Here is a 22385-nt window from a genome sequence, read left to right on the forward strand (position 1 = left end):
GTTGCAGCACCTGTCTACCACACCAATTTATGCATCACACTCTTTGATATATATGAACCAATAGTAGCAACTGTTTCAGAGAAGTTCTTCATGAAAAGTACTTCCCAAATGCTATTGTCAGCTCCAAGTATGGATTAAGAAACACAAGTATGACACTTGTTAAGATCTTCTGTCTTCTCAAACATATAGAGAAAAAGGACATGACCAGGATCATCAGATTTTTAAACTTGAGACATTGATGGATCAAGATCCATCATCGAGCTAGATCATAAAGCCCCGGGATATGTTTGAACAGAATTTAGTGCAAGTTAGGATACAAAGCACATAGGTCTGAGCTTAACTTACACAGGATGCAAGATCAGAAGTGCTGCATTCCCAGCTCCAGTTGTCCAGATTCAATTGGAGATGCAGAACCTGGATATCCAGGTTCTCATTAAAATCAGATTGCAACCAGGCAACTTGGATGAATCAGCACCTTGCATTTACTGTGTAAAAAGTGGCTCTTATTTCCTCTCAAGAAAACTAGGAAAAGGTGTAATGGGACAAAGGACGTACTTTGAACAATGAAAATGTGGCACACAGCCACTACCCCTCTGTGATCTGAGCCAAGCAAATACTTCTGATGTAAAATCATCTCTGATGTCAATGGGTTTCAATATCAGATTTATATTAACAGTGCCACCATTGGCACAGCATCAAGAGAAGATGTCGTGCAAAGCTCTGCTCAAGCAGATGCGTGCAGGGGACTTGCCGTTAGTTTCTTGTGCTAGTATCTAAAGGAGAGTCTGTCTTGAAATGCGAATTAGTTTATTCTTTTTCCAAAAAAAGTTCTAAATTCATGCAAACCTCCCATTAAACGTTACTACATTCCTGATAAATCACAACTCTAAGTGACATTAGTTGTTCTGTGCCTTAAGCAATTTCTTTCCAATTACATTCTTGAAATACTGCCATTAACTGCCTCACTAGCTTGATTACCCACTTTGTCCAGCTGTTTTGATTGTGCTAAGTTTGATAGCCAGCCATGTGCATCTACTAAAATGCGAACTTTATTTCTGAAACTCTTTACTATTTTGAAAAAAAGCTATCTGACTTCTGTAATCAATAAACGACACAAAGCATGTATTTTTTTAATTATGTGGATAATTATTAAAAGTGCTCCATACTGTTCTTTATGGTATTTCTGCGAGCCACGGCAGATTGACCTCTGGCACCAGTATCATGTATTACTTTTATTGCTTGGCTGCAAGTTGCTACTTCTGGGCCATAACAGCTGCTGAATGGAGCAAGCGGCATTAAGAAAAAAAAACATATGAAATACTGCCAAGAAGTAAATCCATGATCTATGCTCATCAAAACAATATAGATACAGAACACGCAATCAATGAAAACTAGAACGATATAAACAAACCACTACAGACCAGACCATTTAACTCTGAAGTATCACGACATGAGCAGGAATTGAAGGGCTTTGCCAAACATCATAAACCCATCAATTCCTCAATTACATTTGTTTTTGCATTAGTACACTTGATTTTGACATTTTAAACTTGATAACATTATATCCCACTTCTCCAAAAGGCTTTATTTCCTCCTTAACTTTACAGTTTGGAGAAGGTTTGGCCAGGAGTTTGGTTAAGCTACACTGTCAGAGTATTTGGTGGAAGGTGGTTGCTATTTTGTCTGCAATGATCTGGAATGCATTCTTACCAATCCTAGTCAACCTCTGAGAGAACTGGACTTAGGGATGCTTTCTTTATCTTCTGACACTTACCAAGCACCTTATCAGACGTTTAACTTCCTATCCTTGACTCAGCAGGTCATTGTGGTAACATTTACAAAAGGGAGTCACAATATTTGTAAGTTATGAACAAGTTTGCATGTGGATCTTTTAACATAATTTCAGTTTTGATTTCCAAGTAATTTGCTTGTACTTATCTTCAACAGCATTTAAGACACTGTATCTCCACGCAGTTATCAACATTTTTACACAATATCTTGGTAAAACAGTGAGCAAAAATCCCTACACTTTCAACAGATTTTTGCTTGGGGGTATAAGTAATGTGGAATGGAGCACAATCAATTCTACTATTAGAAAAGTCCCACACTATCAGGTAGACCGAGTATTAAAAACTTTTCAAACTTCATTTGTGCAGTGCAACAGCATCTGGCATACATACCAGGCAGATTAGTGACCACAGGAGGGTATGCTTTGAATTTAGTGAAAAACAACTTGTCATGCTACCAAACTGCAAATATTAGATGTAAAGCAGTCACATAATCATTGGTATCTCCCTGTAGGAAGATTTCCGCTGCTTGCTATCTGTAGCAAAATCATAAACACATTCTTTGTGATTTTGCTTTGAACAGAAGCATTCTTCACCCTAGAATACTGGTTGGTAGCCACATGTTCAAGGCTCATGCTGACAAGGACGCTTACAATGTTTGCAGTTAACAAGACGTGAACAGCGATAGCTATGTATGAGCACATAGCACGTCAACTCTTATTTTCTAAAAGGTTTGTCTGAGAATACATCACAATCTGTATTGGGCATTTCAGCTCGAAAACAATATTTCAAGACAGAGGGATTGACATTAAACCACTAACATTCAGGTCAAATCTGTGCAAAGCTCCAAATATTGACTGACCGCAATGAAAATCTGCATCACAGAACAACCCCAACACAACAGAGCATTTTCACTATCCATGTAAATTAACAAGACTGTTTTGAAAACATTTCAAAGTCATAGTGCGATCAGGACAAGCTGAAGTGTCAAGAGGGCAACAGAAGTACAAACTGCACAACTTCTCTGCACAGTCACCTTCCACAATTTTAAAAATGGGAAACTCAGCACTCAGCCACATTAAATGCCAAGAACAACAGGCAAAGCATTTTTAAAAAAGACATCTATGTTAATCAGGAGTACCATCTTCTAGTAATTTATGAGGAGTGCAAAGACAAGGTGAATTAATTCTATCCTATAGTAACTGTAAATGAATAGGTACCTAAAACATTTCACCTATAATCACTGAGCGGCTAATTCTTGTTAGATAGAAAATGAACTTTTGTCAAATAAAATAAACAGCTTGACAGAGGGGAAAAAAAATTGTCATTTTGTTTGCACAGTGAATACTACACATAGTAGTTAAGAGGAAATGAAAACTCCCACACAATAGGTGCTGCCAAAAATCCACCATAAATTTGTTTTTTTTATAAAGAAAGGTAAATAGCACGATATTAATATCTTACAGAAGTTAACCATTGGACAAGTAATCAGGGCTTCATGAATCACATAACAAAGGCAGCACACAGGTATTTTGTTAGCAGCTGAGGAGGATCACAGTGATAATTGGGGTCAAAGAATAACCTATTGTGCAGTGTTCAGCCAGTCACTGAAGCAGAGCAAAGAGCACTGCTCAGGGTTCACTTCTGCTTGTGAATACAGAACAGAAATGTTGCTGGAAAGAGAAGAAGGACGTTATGATCTTGTATGAGTCTATAGCTACTTTTCTGTGGGTACCATATCAATACAGGTTCAAGGCTACTGACATCCATAAGTTAGATCCTAGCATTTACTCTGACAAATCTGGTTCCCTTCTTTCACCGATTCAGACTCATGGGTCCAAAAAAATTCAACACTCCATAAAGTCTGTTGTGAGGGTGGCACAGTCATATTAACAACACAAATGTTGAGAAGTAGAGCATGAAAGCTATGTCAAAACCCCCAACTCCAAACAAGGGTCAATATAACACACCAACTGCGACAAAAGTGTATTTTCATACTGAAGTGAAGAATTCAACCATTAAACATCTTATCCAGTCTTAAACTGCCAATGCAGCTCCTTTTCACTTTACTATAGTGGTGAACACATTTCACAAATGTTGAAGCAAGGGAGAAAGTTCTCTTATAAAACGTGTCCATATATAAGTATACTAGTTGAAATATGTTTTAGCGTTGCACAGACATCCACTTCACCTGATCAACAAGTCATTATTTTCTACCAAAGTTGACTTTCTCGCTATCCAAGAGCCAAAATGAACCACACCCCAATGTTTTCTGTAAACATGAGAGAAGCTCAAAGAAAATTTGAAGTACTGCTGTTCAAACCACAAGGAAGACACAATTTAAAGATGTTTTCATTCGGCCTCTCTTGCCGTGGGCCAGGCATGGCAATCACACTGTACAAAACTGGCAAGCCCATTATTTGTTATTTTGAGATTTGATGCAGTTCCCACTTTGGCAAAAGTACATTATACACAAAAGTATATCACAGATCTTCTGTGCTTAACTATATTGTACACAACAGCAACAGTAAGGCATGTTCTCCATTAATCATTTACCAGCAGTTTTGTTCTTGAATGGTAGTATTTTTTGAAATACTCACACTGATGCAAAGAAAATACATCTAGCCACTACTTACAACAATATGTGCTGGAGATGGTGACCTAGCATCCTTCAGTCCTTGCCTACCCTGTAGGCTCCCTGCCTGCACATCAATCAATGGCCATTTCATCTGCAGGTACTAGATATGGGAAACAAAATAAAGGAAAATGATTAAAAAAGAAAAGAAAACAAAAATCCATAAATACAAATGAACAAACACAAAATGACAAAGTATAAAGATGAACTGTCATAAAAATTGTTTGCCATGGTGAAGAATAATGTCCTTGTCACAAATCTGAGCAATTGTTTCACTTCCACAACATGCACGTTAATACAATAATCATTTTGTAGAATAAAACTGGACAAGGCAATTCAATGATTTTAATTTATGAAAATAACACTACTTCTTTCCTAAGTCCTCATTTTTCTTATCTCCAGTCCCAACTTATAATCAGTGTCTTATAACCACAGCCAGTCTCAACTTCTTTCACCAGTTTGGATCTTATCAACTCAATTACATGTATTTGAACATCCAGCAATAAAGGTGACCTAATTGAAACTGAAACAGGAACAAACAGGTTAGGAACAGGGCCAAAAAAAGTAAACTTTACACATTAGTTGGATTGGGTTGCAAGAAGAATACGGAATCAAAGAAATATTTAATTTAAAATAATTAATCAGCTAAAGAAAATTGAGTCGATTGAGTAGAACTCCAATAAAATCAGGACGGTAAGTTCCAGAGGGAGGCTAGAAGCAGAATTTGATGCAGCGGGGAAAGGTCACTCTCTCGGTCTTTCTACCAATATGTCCAAGGGTCTGTTAACTTATAGAGACCAATGTAGCTGGTATATAAATGTAATTTCTTATCATACTTAATGAATGTTCCAAACTTGCATTGGATTTCGGCACCTAACAGTACAAAAGTGTTTTCTCCAACATTGAACTTGATAATTTATGAATCAAGCATAGTTTTACAAATAGAAAACAGTGATCTGTATAACCACTTTTGTTATCAATACTCCACATTAACATGATACCAGAGAACTGACATTAACAAATAATTAGATTATGATCGTATTATTGCACTATGAACCCAGATATTACATTCTAGACTAGCAAGGCAAAATACTTAAATACCCAAACTTGATTGCATGTAACAATGAATCATTTTTCACATCCATAATAATATTAAATGAATTACTTTACTAGCAAATAATGCCTGTGATGAAAATAGCATGTCCCCTTTCACCTAACATGGAAACTCATACACATAATCACAAGATTGACTGTCCACCAATTCTTGCTTCTCCAATAGATATATTCAAAAGGTGTACAATACTGGATATAACAGTTCATTACTTGAACTCTTACATCATGAAACAGTCTTATTTTCTAAAGGCATCAAATTCTACAGAAAACACATGGAAGACATCCCATGAGTATACTGGGGAAAGGATCTGTAATCGCTGACCTGACATGGAACTGGAACTTGCGAGTGTTCTTGTAATATTATTACTTATATATTTTTAAAAAGCACAAAGGGATGTTTCAGTATGAAATTAAACAGAGAAAAGGTATTACAAGTGTCTAAAGTCAAAGCCAAAACATGTGTCGTGGTTGACATTCAGCTTCCAATTCCATTAAGATCTCCAATCCATTTGAAAAAGTGTTCTAAAAAAAGCACATTGCCAAAAAGGAAATTTCAGCCAAAGCATTTCTGCAAGTGTGATTCGTGGCAGACCACTGCTCATGCAATCTTCTACTCTACATCACATTAATTTTACAACCAGTCACTTGCGTGCCCGTCTCAGGAAATCTTACAGCAGGAGAGCTAGAAATGCTCGCGCTGCTGGGACTCTGTCAAGGTCATATCACTGACTATGTTTAAATCCCAGTTGCACAGTACATCACATCCTGCAAGTCAGGACCTGCCCTTCACACTTGGTCTTGCACCATTAGCCACAAGGGAAAAACTGAGAAAGGTAGGTTAGTGCCTTGGGCCTAAAGGTACTAGGGGCGGGGTAGAGGATAGGTGTTCTGCACTATATCTTGCTATCAGCTAAGGGGCCACCACATCACTGAACACAACCTCTCTGGGATAAGATAGCAAGCTAGATCAGTGCAGTTCCCCCCGAAGGCGAAAGGAGGTAAAACAATGTTCTGCACACCACAAAGCCACTCCCTCACACGAAGGTCATCGTGTCATTCTGATTCTGCCATTGCACTCAACTCATGGCTCATGGAATACAACTCCTATTGCTGCAAGCTTTTATGTTCATTCAACAGCTCTTCCCTGCCTCATCCTTCCGAACAACTATCTGTCCTGTGTGCATCTTATTTGTTCACTGGGACACCTCCCCATCTCTTTTCTCCCAGCATCATTAGCTGCTTTTCCATCATCTACAGGCGACAGGCTGGAAAAGCACAGCAGGTCAGACAGCATCCAAGGAAAAGGAAAGTCAACGTTTTGGACCGAAACATTTCAACAGGACTGGGGAGGGGAGCCCAGAAATAAACTTGGGTGGGGTGAAGCTGCGGGGGGTAGGGTAGGAGAGGTGGTGATAGGTGCATGATGGTAGGAGGATATTATGATTGGTCCATGGGAAGGGTGGAACAGATAGGTGAGTGGGAAGATGGGCAGGTTCGGTCAGATCAGCAGAGGGAGGGCTGGACACAGCAAAAGGCTGTGGGTGGGGGAACTTTGAAGTTGGTGAAGTCAACGTTAAGGCCAACGTGCTGTATGCTTCCAAGGCCAAATATCAGGTGTAGCCCTGAAGAAAGGTTTCAGCTCAAAATGTTGACTGACATGCTCCTCAGATGCTGTCTGATCTGTTGTGCTTTTCCAGTCTCACAGGGACAGAGTCTGGTTTCCAGCAGCTGCAGTCCTTATTGTCTCCAACTGCTTTTCCATCCACTTTATTGTCAGTCCCTCCCCTATTCTCATTACAGGAAAGACTGTTATTCCTCCTGGCTCTCTCTCTTTCTTTCTCTCACCCTCCATCCCATCTACGTCACATGCAGTGTTTGCCACATAAGGAGTTTGTATAAGCTGGAAGCATAACATTGATAGATCTGGTTGCTGAACAGCAACATATTCACCTGCTTGACCGTTCCAAACAATGACAAGCTGCCTTTTAAAAAGCAACACAAGTCAAAGGCTGGCAGTCTGAGTCAGCACACATGCACAAAATAAGCATGAGATGCATGTGTGCTCATGCATGCGAAGTAATCTGGCAAAAGCATGCAAATCCTAAGTGTTCCCTGACATCCAAAACGAAGCCCTGAAGAGAGGATATGGCATATGAGGTTGTCGAGGAACGCATCCATCGTGGTTTGGCATTGCGGACTTACTTGAAGGTTGAAAGAGGACAGTGTCCGTGAAGCATACAATGACATTGTAGTGAAGACCAAGTTGAATGAAGGAACACAGCAATGAATGGGAAACTGCTGCCATCAGCGTATACTCTGACTTTCATGCCAGGAATCGGTGACATCTAGTTTTTCAGTGAAGGAGATAAAATTGGGAGCTGTGCAGAAGTGAGACCAGTTGAGCTATTAATGACACACAAATGACTGGAAGGTAGTCATTTCTCATTAGTGAGATTCTGAACTTGTCTTTTACAATCTTGAGGTGGGAGATAATTGGAAAAAGGTCTGAATGTTGAGGTTCTGTTTTTTTCAATTACGCCACATTTTTCACTATTTACCCACTGCTCAAATGAATAGAAAATTCTGCCTATTCCAAGTTATTTGTTTATAATAATGTGTTCATCGCCACTGAGCAGTGATATTATTTTGTAAGGCTCGTCCTAAATATTTCATATTCTCATTAAATAAACTTCAAACCTATTGAATGGTTTGACAACAGTGGATAATGTAACATCAGAAACAGCCTCAAATCAGAGTGGTCACAGCACAGAACACAATCTGCCTTGAGCCAAAGTTGATTCTCAGCAACAGTAATTTAGTTAGTTTCACTCCTCTGCCCTTCCCTGTAGCCCTGCAAACTTCTCTTCAGGTGCTTATCCAACTTCCTTTTGAAAATTATTCCCTTTTGGAATCATTGTTGTAAAACGGTTTCAAATTTGGATAGTCACAATCATATCAGTCCTTGAAAGCTCAATATGCACATGTGCATGCACATACACTTTTGGCAACTGCTTGTGTGGCTTTTCATTATCTCTAATGATACGCTTGTAGAGGAAGTCTTATCAGAGCCAGTTTTCTTTTTTTAAAAAAAGTAGCAAGGATTCGTGATTAAAATTTTAACATCTTTTCATTTTGTAACATCCACTACATTCAAGCTTTGTGAATATTTTAAGAGTGCTTATGGGATAATGAGGGGCAAATGAATGAGCACCATATCAATACTTAAGGACTTTCTTATGTTAGAACGCTTGCCTCTCCAAATGGTAACTGGAGTTCCCTTAATCTTCCACAAAGTATTTATGATTTTGTTAGCTTCTAAACTTGTTGCCACCAACACAAGGCAAATAGCATATGATCATTTTTAAGCAATAAAACAAAAGGAGAAAGGAATGGGCAGATTTGGTGATGGGATTAGCTGATGAGTGTGAGACAGTATGTATGGAGCATAAACTCTAATAAAAGAATTGCTGACACTGGTGTTGTGCTTCTGCACTTTAAATATGGTATTGTACTATGTATTTAAAAATCTTGTGCTGACATTGTTTGGATAACTGGCTAATTGTCCTCAATTTAAACGTTAAAAAAATTTCAATTGAAAGATCATTGAATTCTGGAAGTGGTTCGGAAGGCAATGCCAAAATTACCTAGATCCAAATTTGTTTGCCCCACTAGTGATGGTGAGGTCAGAGGGAAGAAAGGATCATAAAAGAATCCAGGAGCATATACTACACTGCTGCTTCACATTGAGACAAATGTCATTTTGTGACATGCAATTTCAGCAGCAAGAGCTGAAAAAGACAGTAAATGAATGGCCACATAATCTGCACTTGCTATTAGTCAGAACAGTGCTTTAGGATAATGGACTACTTCCTGAACACTGTATTTCGCCATCTCCTACTTCCACTGTTCAACCGCTCAGTGTTGCACTCGAAATGAGCTTAAGTAGCACATGGATTCATAATTCTGACTCGGAGGTAAACATGGTCGACTGAGCCAATGTACAGCCTACAAATCTCCACTTACAGCCCATAACTGCCACTTTAAAAGTACGTACACTGGTATTATTTGCTACTGCTTCACAAATGTAGATGCAGTTATTTAGGGTTAATGTTATAGAATTGAATATTGTTTACTAGTAGAAGTGTGCCTTCAATACTCCAAACATCATCTGCATTTGCTATTTTTCAACTAATTTTCCCTTGAAACACTTCAATGCTAACTTCTTTTGCTCTTGATCCGTCAAAACAATCCTGACCGAGTTGAATAACTCCATTATTTAACTAACCTTTACATCAAACATTTAATATTTTCCAGAATTAAAATCTGAATACATTAACATTCCTCAAAATACACTATCAAATTTTGTGTTTTTCAGGAAGTTTGTTCACTTTCTTCATTTGCAAAGTTTTTTGCTTTCTAAGAAATAAAATTATTACAACTGCGTAATGGAATCCAGTGCCAGCATCAAAAGCTTCCAGATAAACTACAAGGTGCTAAAGCTCCCTCATTGAGTCTTGAAAGAACACTTTGTCCTATCTTTTCCACTTTCAAAAATCAGATCACAGTTAATGTGATGTTCAAATCTTAATTTCTGTTTATGCAGCCTAGCAGACGGTTGTGTGCTTGGAATCCAGAACTAAATAAACTGAACGCATCCAGACTCATTTTACACAAGAACTCTCAGATTTTTAAACCATTGATTTGAGATGATTCTAAACCCAGGTTTAGGATAAATACATGAAAAAGACAATGTATTGTCATTGCAATGACCAGTCCTGGGCTTACATGACTGCTTTGAATTTGGCACTGTATAATCAGACACAATTGCTACTCTAACTTGTTAGATGTATCACTCTATTTACAGGTGTTAACACATACCAATTCCACTTCTCTGGCTGATTGGATGTTTCCATTTGAAATGCAAAATGTAAGTCAGGAATAGACTTCACATACAACAATTTAGACAAGGCTTCCTCAAACCAGCTGCAAATACTGTTCCAGTCCAGCGTGATGACTTCAAAATAAGGGGTTGATACCAGCATCTCACATTCATACATCAGAATACATCAATCATTTTACATTGGTTAGAACACCAAAATATTAGTTGAACGCTGGAGAAGTCAAAAGATCAGGCAGAATTCACAAAGTGCCTTTACGACTTGGGAGTCAGTCAGTTCGGTTGGCTGAGCAGCTAGCTTGCAACGATGCCAACCATGAGGGTTCAAATCCCACAACGGCTCAGGTTACCACGGTGGTCCTGTCTTCTCAACCTCACTCCTCACCGGAGGTATGACAACCCTGAGGTTAAGCTCACTACCAGTCCTCCCTCTCTCAGAGCAGCTCTGCGGTCCTAATTTTTAACCTATTGCACTACAACAATAAAGGTCAGTCTTAGAGTTTTCAATCAGTCTTCTGGGAAAAAAATCAATATCATCCCACTGTAGCAACTGCTAAATGCTTAACAAATATAAGAGTTAAATTGGGACATCAACTTTTGGAGTCAATTATTTGTTGGACTCAAGTGAAACTACTTCAGCTAGGTGTATTAATGTGCACAAATAAGCTGGTGTCAAGAAACAGCCAAAGCGAGCAAGAGAATGACAAGACCCCAAGATGTTTCTGCTCCAATTTTAGAGTTTATAATTAATTTTTCTGAAGTCAAAGTTTGTTATTAAAAACATGACTGACATCCACAACTGCATGTGCAATCGTGATTGACCACACAGATACTGGCAAGCTGTCTTGCTTTCAAGGAGTTTTCACCAAAACACTGTCAAACTACTAGCTTCTCTTTGCCATTGAAAGGAAACGTTAGTTACTAAACTTCCTCTCTCACATTTTTATTTGCCATTTCCAGGCATCCACTTTAACATTCATTTTGTGAGCAGCCAAATCCAAAGCAACATCACAGTTACACGATTTTTTCATGCCACTGCAATAAATAGGGCAGTTCCAACCCTGAAGAGGCAACTCCACACATGCAGATAAATTTTCCAAACTGCTTTCATATATGTTTCTTTGGTGACTGCTCATTGTAACTACACATGTCAATGGTGCTCCTTGATTAGCTGACTGGATGTCTGGTGGGATCTTTGAGCACAATTATGCGTGTTTTCATTTTTGTCATACCCTCATTCTCACCACAAAATGGTTTGATTCATCACAATAGTCCATCCAAGAGAACAGTCATGAATTGGCAACCTTTTTCCACATCAATTTGAAGTACATTCAGAAGCATAATCAGATGTAAATTCTGAAAACCTAAGCAACTTTAGTCTACAAGGCATTTCGAGCCTCAAGCAAACTGCAACTTCACTCTTATTTTATAGATTGGTGTAAGTCTTGATCACGTTTAGCTAAATAAAGGAAAGCCAAACCTTGACAGCGAATTGGGTGCACATTATTTGGACAAAGGCTTTTATTTAACAATTGGAACATACATACTAGTTATATTGTGGCCATCTGAGAGTTAATGCATAAAAGGTCTCTTTGTTGCAGCTTTCTTAACGATGCAGCTAGGTCAGTTTAACTGCTATTGAGTGCAGGACTTTGTAGTCCAGTTGCTTATCAAATGGATTTATGCAGAGGAAGCCAAAAAGATAGGTCCTCAACTCGCTACAGATTTGATTTATAATTTCATATTATAGTCAAATCTGCAAAGTAAAATCAAAGCAAAAGGTGCTATGGAAAAAATAAACCAAGAATCAGTAAAGTTCCAAAGGCTGCTGATCTGTTTTCTGAGGCTTAACTTTATTAACAATGCAACTTATTTTTCCTCATTTCTTTACCTGAACCATATGTTTTTTGTGTGTCTGCATTTCAGTGTTGCTAGTCTGCACAACATGTAATTTTCAATTATGTTAAGGCATAACAAGATCACTGCCTGTAGTGCCTTGTGAGTGTGAGGAAATGAGACTCAGCCCTACTGCAGAGAGAGATAACCAGAACCAGATGGACACAAGCAGTCCTACAGAGTTACGTAGTAGTAACCACCTCACAAACAATTCACTCACACAATGGAAACAGACGCCAGATAATTGCTGAGGCCCCATGCTTTCTGCACTTAACATACAGTGCTAAATTCTAGACTAGAAAAGTATGAGGGAAGCACAGGTCAAGAGGTTTAATGACAAATTGCCATAAGCAGAAATATTTCTACAGAACTAAACTGGATTTCCTACTAGTACAGGTCAAAAATATATTTAAGCACTGAAGTCATTTATTCCTCAATTACTCCTTTCCTCAAGTACACAGCAAAATATCTTAGAGTACAAATCTAAATCCTTACACAATGGAGTGAAATGACCTATGTAAACTTTTTCTTTTAAAATTAAGGTATTACAGAGTGCATATTTTGTTTTAAAAGAAAAATTAAAGTACTGCTCAGCACAATTATTCATTTATTTCAAGTTCAAAGAATTCACTAGGTACTGTAATACAGTTGGCTCTCTGGACCCCAATTCAGAGACCCTATCAAGGTTCCAGCCTCACCTTTAGTCAAAGTTTGTATTACTATCTTTTTGCCAGGCTATACAGAAAGAGAGACCCTGAGGTTCACATGCTTAAAGTAAACATCTCTTCCTCAAATCAACACTCCATACCAGGGAATTAAACATGAGAACTTAAGAGTATAATTCAAAAAGAGAAAAATATAACATTTTCTCTGCTATCTTCTAACATTTCAGCATCTTGTGATATTCAAGTGGATAGAATAACGCCAACATATGCATATACAATCGAAATATGTTAATTTACCTAATTCTTCCTACATCTACACATTTCTTGGAATGGAGTAGGAAGTAATGTTCCATGAAATAAAAACAGAATTTGCTGGAAAACCTCAGCAGGTCTGGGAGCAGCTGTGAAAAACTGCGGGAAGGGTCACCAGGCCCAAAACATTAACTGTGATTTTTCAACTTCACTGATGCTGCCAGTGTTGGTGGGCTTTTCCAGCAGCTCCTGATTTTGCTCCTGATTTGTAGTATCTGTAGTTCTTTTAGTTTTTATAATGTTCCATGAAAACTTTGGCTACATCGTTGAGAAACCACAGCTTTAATTTTATTAAGGATGGCAGCAATACTGAAGTGATTAACAATGGAGATTCACAAAATAAAGTATTACAAGTGGTCTTAACCAAGTTAAGGTGGTCAGAATACTCTAATATAGTCCAATTATACATTCAAGTTTCCATTATAAACATATTCCTTTAGTTTAGTTTTTGTAACTGTCCTTTCCCCCCAAGGAGAACAGAATATTTGAAGCATTTCCTGCTGTAATTTCGAATTTTCAAAATTTGACTTTTTTCTAAAACATGAAAACACAGCCTAGCTAAACAATGCATTTCTGATCTTTAATTGTATGCACTAAGCACACACAATAGTCTACATTGATTAGTAACACGTGCCCCCAAATGCCAGGCACTGTTTTACAAAACTATCTCCTTTACATCCCTGTAGACAATAATAAGCTGCAGTCTTATTTGTATCTAATGTGCTTGTACACCTGAATGTGTACAAACTAAAATAACAGTGATGGAAAATGAGATACCATGGCCTATTTGGATGGTGTCTACTGATCAGATGGTTGAAGAATCTCAATGCAGATCTACAATGGAAAAGCAGTTGTCATCAGTTTTATTTATTTTTGTTACAGTCAACTTTACAGCCTCAGGAGGAACTCAGTAAAGCCAATGTTTCCTTAAAGAGCTGCTCTTAATGACAATACAGGAGTTTAGAGGGGTCATTAAGTCATCCTGACACGGAGACAAAGATCAAAACACTGGAAAGTCATCTTGCCCAATGCTGCTATACATTGTGGATAGGAGTATAATTTCAACTAAATCCAAGATCAGAGCAACAGAGGATCACAAAGCCTGGTCACAGGATCAGCAAACTAAGTGGTATGAAAATATACTTACGGTTTAGAAATTAGACTTCAAGCAATGAAAGCTTGGTATGGCTCAACATGTTTACCCTTTATACTGTGGGTTCACTCAATTCAAAACAACTAACAGCAGCAAACCTGCCACATGAACAATCCAATGTATGTCTTAATGACACTGTAATTTTTTTTCAGATTAGGGATTAAATGACCTCCAAATTAGATGTGCCAATTATCCCTGGTACTACTGGCAAGTAGGTCAGGCCTGCATTCACGAAGGAATGGTCACATAAAAGATATACTGTCATTGTAATAAAAAAAACCAAGACATTTAAAATGAAAGAAAATTTACACAAACAGATGGATAGTCAAAATGATACCCAGAAATGGAGTGAAGCAAGTACTTTGAAGACTTATTTCCAGACTGATCCAAATATAGAAGAATTAGGTTGTTTAAAGGCAATCCCAAGTTAATGAGTATTAATCAAAAATCTTGTTGACAAGTTTTTAAATGCATTATTGAGAAAGTCAGAAAAGTGATGAATGAGAAATTAACAATTATTTCAGTCATGACAATCTAAGGATTTGATTCGATGAAAAATGTGCAACATGGATTGTTCTGCACCCTTCAGGATAATTTGGAAGAGATACCAATATATTTATACTGCTTTAGGACTGAATTGTTGGCAGCTATGGAGAATGAATCCGTTAGATGATGATTGACAGTCAACCACCAAGCATTCAATTTTAAAATCAGGCACGTCAGGGCAATGCCCTGAGCAACGAACCAGAGAATGGCTGTACACTACTGTTGTGTCACAATGCCCCTTCAGAAAAGGACTGTTGATATTGTCTAATCGTTCTATTCAGAAGTGTTATGATACATATCTGGAATAAGTAGAGTACTACCACTGTGCTAGAAGAGTCCTCCAGAGAATGGCTGTCATCTATTTTGTTCAAACAGATGTGTTATATACTAGAAGCTAAATGCTTTAAGAGTCCTGGCATTTCTAGTTAGATTTTTACTTCAACAAGCCATACAACAAAGGACTCTTCAATCTTCTGGATCAATCTTCTTTATATACATTAATACCCTTCTGACAAAACAACCAAAAAAAAATCTAAATTCAAAAGAATAGCCATTTAGATAGGTACTGGAATACAGTTAAGTGACTAGTTCACAGCACCAGTTTGCTTTGTTACATTTAACTCTCATTGATTTTTAGCATCCTATTAAGAAAATTGAATACTAACGAGATATAGTATGCCCATGTTCTATCTTCAAAGATCAGAATCCTGTATACTAACGTGTAGCTTCTAGCACACATAAATGAACCACAATGCAAGTCCAATTGACAATCCTAAATTGGCAGCCAATGTAATTTTTTTAATACACCCAGTGTCATTTGGCAAGCAGGTCTGATCGCAGCATCACTTCTAATACTAGACAGCAGGATCGGAGTCTTGGATTGATTGGGCATGGTCAGTACTTTAGTCATGGTGAACAGCTAAAGGAAAATGCTGATTGGCACAAATCAACCTGTGTTTGGGATACACAATGTAAATAGCAAGTCTCACATCAGCACTGGAAAAAAATTAAACCAAATGATTAATTTAAGAATCTATGACTATGGAATTATGGAAATTGCTCTCGCGAAAATATCAAGGTTCCTCAAGTTCATTTCAATCATCTTGGAATGCTTAAGATAAAAGTACTAAAAATTTTGATTCATTGTTGCAATCAATCTCTATAATTGATCTGCAACATACACTGACATGATGTAACAATGGAAAACTTTGGAAACTACAGGTCCAAAGCCACCAATTTCCTCAAGTACATTATTATGCTAATGTCATGTTTCAAGGTACCCTCATACTTCATTTTAAAGTTTTAACTGTTGAAAGAAATTCAATCTATGTTGAAATTAATCAATAAGTTCTACCATGTTCCTTCAGAGGCTGTTCATTAGATTCATCACTTGCTGACTGAAATATGGGCCTGGATTTGCAGACAGCAGACAAAACATCTTGAAGAAGGCTGCCTATAACAAATAAACAAGATCCATGATGTAAAACCTCCCTATAATGATGTCAGTTTCAGTCCAGTGTCTAGGATCAGTGATGTCATCAGACAACCATCAGTTCGAAGAATTCTGAAATAACCAAAGTTGTTGTTATCTCAGTTGAGAATATTGGACAGGTCAGATTTTTGTTACGATCAGGTTTGACAAGCCACCTTTTAAAGAAGAATACGTGGGAAAATCAAGTGGGTGAAAACAAGCAGGATTCCAACACTGAATTGACACACTAAAACAAAAATCTTTACTATACAAATTCAAACAAAACACACATCAGTGATGACAATTAATAGATATACTGAACATATAATAATGAGCCATTTTATTATTGTAAACTAAATACAATATTAAAATTGTTTTTTTAAACATACATATACACCTCGGACTCTATCATGCAAGTTTAATATGAGCTAAAAAGGAGACAAAACACAAACCGCAGACCAATGTCAAATGAGTGATGCACTCAAAGATTCCACACAGACATTAGTGACACTGTGGGTTCTTAAATCTCTTCAAAATTCTCTCTTTTACTAGGGATCCCAAATCTCCACTTTCTAAGATTCAGGCACAGAATGGCCTTCAAACTTTCTGATTAAATCCACTTCAACAACTAATCACATCTTGGTAGTTCAGTCTCCTCCCGAGATTGTTACAAAGCATCTCATTACTAGCATGATTTCAGCTTCAACAAACAACTAGCTTCCGCAAGTTGCCTCTGATTTCTAAATTTTTTTTCAGGGTCAGGAAGGTGGGTTCATCAATAATAATGCCTTAGCATTCCATTACAAAATTACTTAGAGCATAGGCTTGGCATTTTCAATGGTTTATGTCATGAGAAAATTCATAACATTTGAAGTTCACATCTAATGTATGAAGACTGCAAATGAGTGCCCCATGAAGGAGTGGGCAAAATCTGGACTTCCAGATGTGCAGACACCAGATGTGGCTATCAATTTTATGCACACATCACTGCAACCTCAAAATCCAGGGAATGCAGTATTTCTGCATAATCCAATGCCTCTAAGCCCATAACCGTACTATCTTCTATATCCCAATAAAGATCTGAAACATGCTTTTTTTGAACTGCAACAACCAGACCTGCAAATAGATTTCCCAGTCTGGTCATATGGCAAAATTACCTACAAAAGGTACAACATTAGCCACCCTCCAGTCATCAGGCTCCTCACTGTAGTTATAAATGATGCAAATATTTCTGCAAGGGGTCTCATAATTATCTTCCTTACTTCCCACAATATTCTGGCGTACATTGGATCAATGTTGGAAGTTTATCCACCTTTATATTCTCTAAGACCTCCTGAGCTTCCTCTTCTATAATGTGAACTGTTTCTAAAACATCAAATTTTATTTCTCTGCATTCTCCAGACTCCATTTATTTCTCCACAGTAAAAACTGACAAAATATTCATTCAGTAACTCTCCTGTCTCCTGGGGTTCAAGACAAAGATCATCTGCTGGATCTTTAGGAGGCCCAACTCTCTTTCTGGTTACCCTCTTGCTCTTAATCTATTTGTAGAATTGTTTTGGATTATCTTTAACATGATCTGCTGATGTTATCTCATATTCACTCTCTGTCTTGCTGATTTCTTTCTTAAGAAATGCCCCTGCACTCTTTATACTGATTGAGAGTCAGCTGAAACAAGTTGTCTATATCTAAAAAAAATTGCCTTTTATTCTTGACTAGAATCTCAATATCTTTATTCATCCATTGTTCCTTAATCTTACCAACCTTACTCTGCACTCTAACACAATCAAAAATGCCTCTCAACTCTTAAACTTACAAGCATCTCCCACTTGTCAGAACCCTTTTACCTGTGAACAGCCTACTCCAATCAACTTTTGAAAGCTCTTGTCTCATACCGTTAAAATTTGCCATGCTCCAATTAAAATCTAATTTTTATGGAAGGCTTATCCTTTTCCATAACCATTTGAAACTAACAGAGTTATAATTGCTCAACCCAAAGCGTTCCCCCACTTTTACTTCACGTACCTGCCCTGCCTTAATGCCCTTAAGGCAAAGGTCTTGTCTTGTTCCTTTTCTACGAGGAACATCCACATATTGCAAAAGAAAATTTTCTTCAGCACATTTGACAAATTCTTCACCATCCAAACCTTTAACACAATGGTAGTCCTGATCAATGTTTGGACTATTAAAAGCCCCATTATTACAATCTTATTACGCTTTAACATATCTGAGATCTCCCTACATATTTGTTGCTCAAATTCACTCTTACTATTGGGGGGGGCATATAGTACCACCCCAAAACAATCTTTCCTTTCTTACTTGTAAGTTCTACCCATATATTTTTCACTGCACAATTTTTCAAAAATATCCTCCCTATTTACAGCAGTAATGTGCTCCTTAATCAAAAATGCCAACCCCCACCCTCACCTTTCTTACCCCCTTTTCTATAGCATCTAGAACCAGGTACATTGAGCTGTCAGTCTTGTCCATCTCTCAGCCAAGTTTCTGTAATAGCTATGACGTCCCAATCTCATGTTCTTAAACATGCCCTGACTTCTCGGCCTTACCTGCAAGGCACCATGCATCAAAACAAATGCAGTTCAGTTCTTCAGGGTTACTGCATACTCCGACTCCCTCGTCTTTTTCTAACTGATGTGCTCTCCACACGTGCAGAACCTTCCACATCAGTCCTTTGATTTACAATGCTACTTAGAATTTCTTCACTCTCCTCTGTCAGTACAAAGTCTCCCTTAACAAAATGAGCAAATCTCCCTGCTAAGATACTGTTCCCTTTCCAGTTTAGGTCAGACACATACTTTTTGAACAGGTCTTTTCAATCTTAAAAGATATTCCAATGTCCAAACACCCAAATCCCTGAACAATACACTAGGTCTTCAGCCAGTAATCTGTCTCCTTTTAACCCTTTGTTCCTTCCCTCATTTAAGTTTGGCATTGGGAGTAAACCAGAAATTACTACTTTTAAGCTTTTATTTTTCAATTTTCTAACTAACCTCTTAAATTCACTCTGTACTGCTTTAATCTTTTGCCTAAAGAAGTCATTCGTACCGACGTGTGCAATCACCTCTGACTTCTCAATCTCACCTTTAAACAATATGCTTGAAACATTTAGAAACATCCACAATCCTAGCACCAGGAAAGCAACAAACAATCCTAAATTTACACTCACTGCCACAGAATCACCTGTCTGTGCCCCTGACAGGACGGTCCCTTATAACAATAATTCTATTATGTCTTGTCAAATGCTGCCTAACTTAAGAATCATTCTAAGTGTCCAATAACTGACCGGTCTTTCCATTTTCCTCACAGAGACCACCCCCTTCAAGTATTCCAAGAACTGAATATCTATTTAATGGAGACTTGGCCACCAAAGACTCCTGAACTAATCTTTTACCTTTCCTGACAGTCACCCATCTGACTGATTCTGCTGGACAATAACTTTTCTGAATTTGTTAGCCATCTCACTCTGTACCTTATATAGGGCTTTAATAACATTAAACCTAAAGAAAAGGATAACTACAGATGAGGTGCCTGATACTGGAAGGTGGCTAATGTTGGACATTTGTTCAAGAAGGGTTGTAAAGAGAAACCTGTGGGCGTGTGAACCTGACTTCAGTTGTGGGTAAATTGGAGGTGATTATAAAAGATAGCATTTGCGGACGTGTAGAGAAGCAAAAGTTGGTTCGGGATCAGGGTTTTGTGCAAGGAAAATTATGTCTCAGAAACTTGATTGAGTTATTTGAGGATGTTACCAAAATGGTTGATGATGGCAGAGCAGTAGATGTTGTTTATTTGGATTTTAGTAAAACCTTTGACAGGTTCCACATGAGAGACTAATTAATAAAGTTAAGTCACATGGGATTCGCAGTGAGCTTGCCAACTGGATAGATAATTGGTTTAACAAGAGTCAGTAATGATGGAGGATTGCTTTTTGGACTGGAGGCCTGTGACCAGAGGTGATCCACAGGGATCGGTTCTGGGTTCTGTTTTGTTTGTAGTTTATATAAATGATTTGGATGAGAGTATAAAAAGGCACAGTTAGTAAGTTTTCAGATGACACCAAAATTGGTGGCACTGTAGAGAACGAAGAGTGTTTTCTAAGATTACAAAGGGATCTTGATCAAAGTGGTCAAAAAGCTGAAAAATGGCAGCTGGATTTTAATCTGAATAAATGTAAAGTATTGCATTTTGGTACAACAAACAAGGGGAGGGCTTATAGAATTAATGGTATCGTCTTGCTTTGTGTTTAGAACAGAGGGGCCTAGGGTTTTAGGTACATAGTTCTTTAAAGAACGTGTCAAATGTAGACAGGATGGTTAACAAAGCATTTAACAAGCTTGCCTTCATTGCTCAGTCCTTTGAGTATAGGAGTTGGGATATAATGTTGAGGTTATACGGGACATTGGTGTGGCCGTTCTTGGAACATTGCGCCTAATTCTGGTCGCCCAGTCGTTGGAAGTTTGATAATAACCTTCCTATCACACCTTGAAAATTTAATCCAACAAATAGCTTAAACTGGTAAAGCCAAGCTGTTATAAATTCAACACTTTCATGGGTACTACATAGACAAAATGAATTGAGAACGGCATTGTTTTACTAAACAGAACATTTAACTGTAATGCTTCAGCCAATGTTCAGATACAGAATGAGATAACAGACAATAGGTGCTGGAGTAGGCCATTCGGCCCTTCGAGCCAGCACCACTATTCATTATGATCATGGCTGATCATCCACAATCAGTATCCTGTTCCTGCCTTATCCCCATAAACCTTGATTCCACTATCTTTAAGAGGTCTGTCTATCTCTTTCTTGAAAGCATCCAGAGTGTTAGCCTCCACTGCCTTCCGGGGCAGAGCATTCCATATATCTTTAGTCTGATTCCAGATCTTTGGTCTGATACACAATTATTGAACATCTGTTCTTATCATATAATTAAGGAGTTATTTTGGCATCCTTAAAATCTGCCTTCCTGATGTTTTTAAGCATTTTGTTTAATTATGGATGGGAGGAACTACATAGAGGATTTAGATTGCCACACTACATCACTGGACTAATAACTACAGTTAGGATTTCCTTGTCACTATCATTACCAGCAAATATAGCATTTCCCCAACTGCAATAAACCACTCATATTGAATAAACCAAGATGGGACATAACACAAATGACAAGGGTCGCACCTCTGTTCCAAATTCCAAAATTGACTGTAACATTCGTCCTCAACTGTTTATGTATGACTGTAACCGATAGATGGCAAAAATCAAATTGTGACCAAGACGGATAATCATGCTAGGGTGGAGAGTGTTTGATGTTTTGCACTGTGCCTAACAATCTGTCCCTTCACACCTTTTACACCTTTTAAGTGGTTGGTTGATTGGTTGGATGGACAGAATCAGCTGTAACTGCCATCCCATTTTTGTAAGCAACTTGTTTTGTGGCTGTAGGGAGGGTGTCAAAAGGTGGAAGAGACTTCAGCACTGCAAAATACACAGAGAAAGAAGAAAGGTTGGATACATTGGGTTTGCTTTCACTGGAACGCAAGAGGTTGAGGAGCAACCTGATAGCAGTTTACAGGATTGCGCATGAGATGGATAGACTGGAAAGCATGAGTTATTTTTCCAGGGTGGAGAAGTCAATTACTAGAGGAAAGATTCACGGGGTAGGGTGGGGCAGGGGGTGTTTTCCAAACATTGTGTGAGTGAAGACAGTTTTAGTATGTAAGGGCAAAATGTATCAATGCAGGCCTGGACAGCCAAAGGGCCTGTTCCTGTGCTGTATTCTTCTTTGTTCATAAATCTACCTCTTGACTACAAAAAAAAATCAAAAATTGACTCTCAGCATAAAATCAAGACATAACAAGACACAACTCTAACAAGGTGATGTTCAAGTCCAGC

At 38.0% G+C, this 22385-nt stretch overlaps 1 protein-coding gene across 32 annotated transcripts in view; it reads right to left on the reverse strand.

The window, feature by feature from the left end:
* The window catches only part of tcf7l2 (transcription factor 7 like 2), a 180518-nt gene that overhangs the window by 98836 nt on the left and 59297 nt on the right, over positions 1-22385 (reverse strand). For 28 of the 32 annotated variants that reach the window (XR_007249533.2, XM_048550642.2, XM_048550644.2 and 25 more), the window contains exon 4: positions 4424-4525. The exons of the other annotated variants lie outside the window; for them this stretch is intronic. Coding sequence is in view for 27 of the 28 variants with exons in the window: in XM_048550642.2 (XP_048406599.1) it covers positions 4424-4525 (102 nt within the window). In the remaining variant the exon portion in view is untranslated. The remainder of the gene's footprint in view (positions 1-4423; positions 4526-22385) is intronic. 32 annotated transcript variants of the gene reach the window in all.

This window comes from Stegostoma tigrinum, chromosome 20, assembly GCF_030684315.1.
Source record: "Stegostoma tigrinum isolate sSteTig4 chromosome 20, sSteTig4.hap1, whole genome shotgun sequence".
Lineage (NCBI taxonomy): Eukaryota > Metazoa > Chordata > Chondrichthyes > Orectolobiformes > Stegostomatidae > Stegostoma > Stegostoma tigrinum.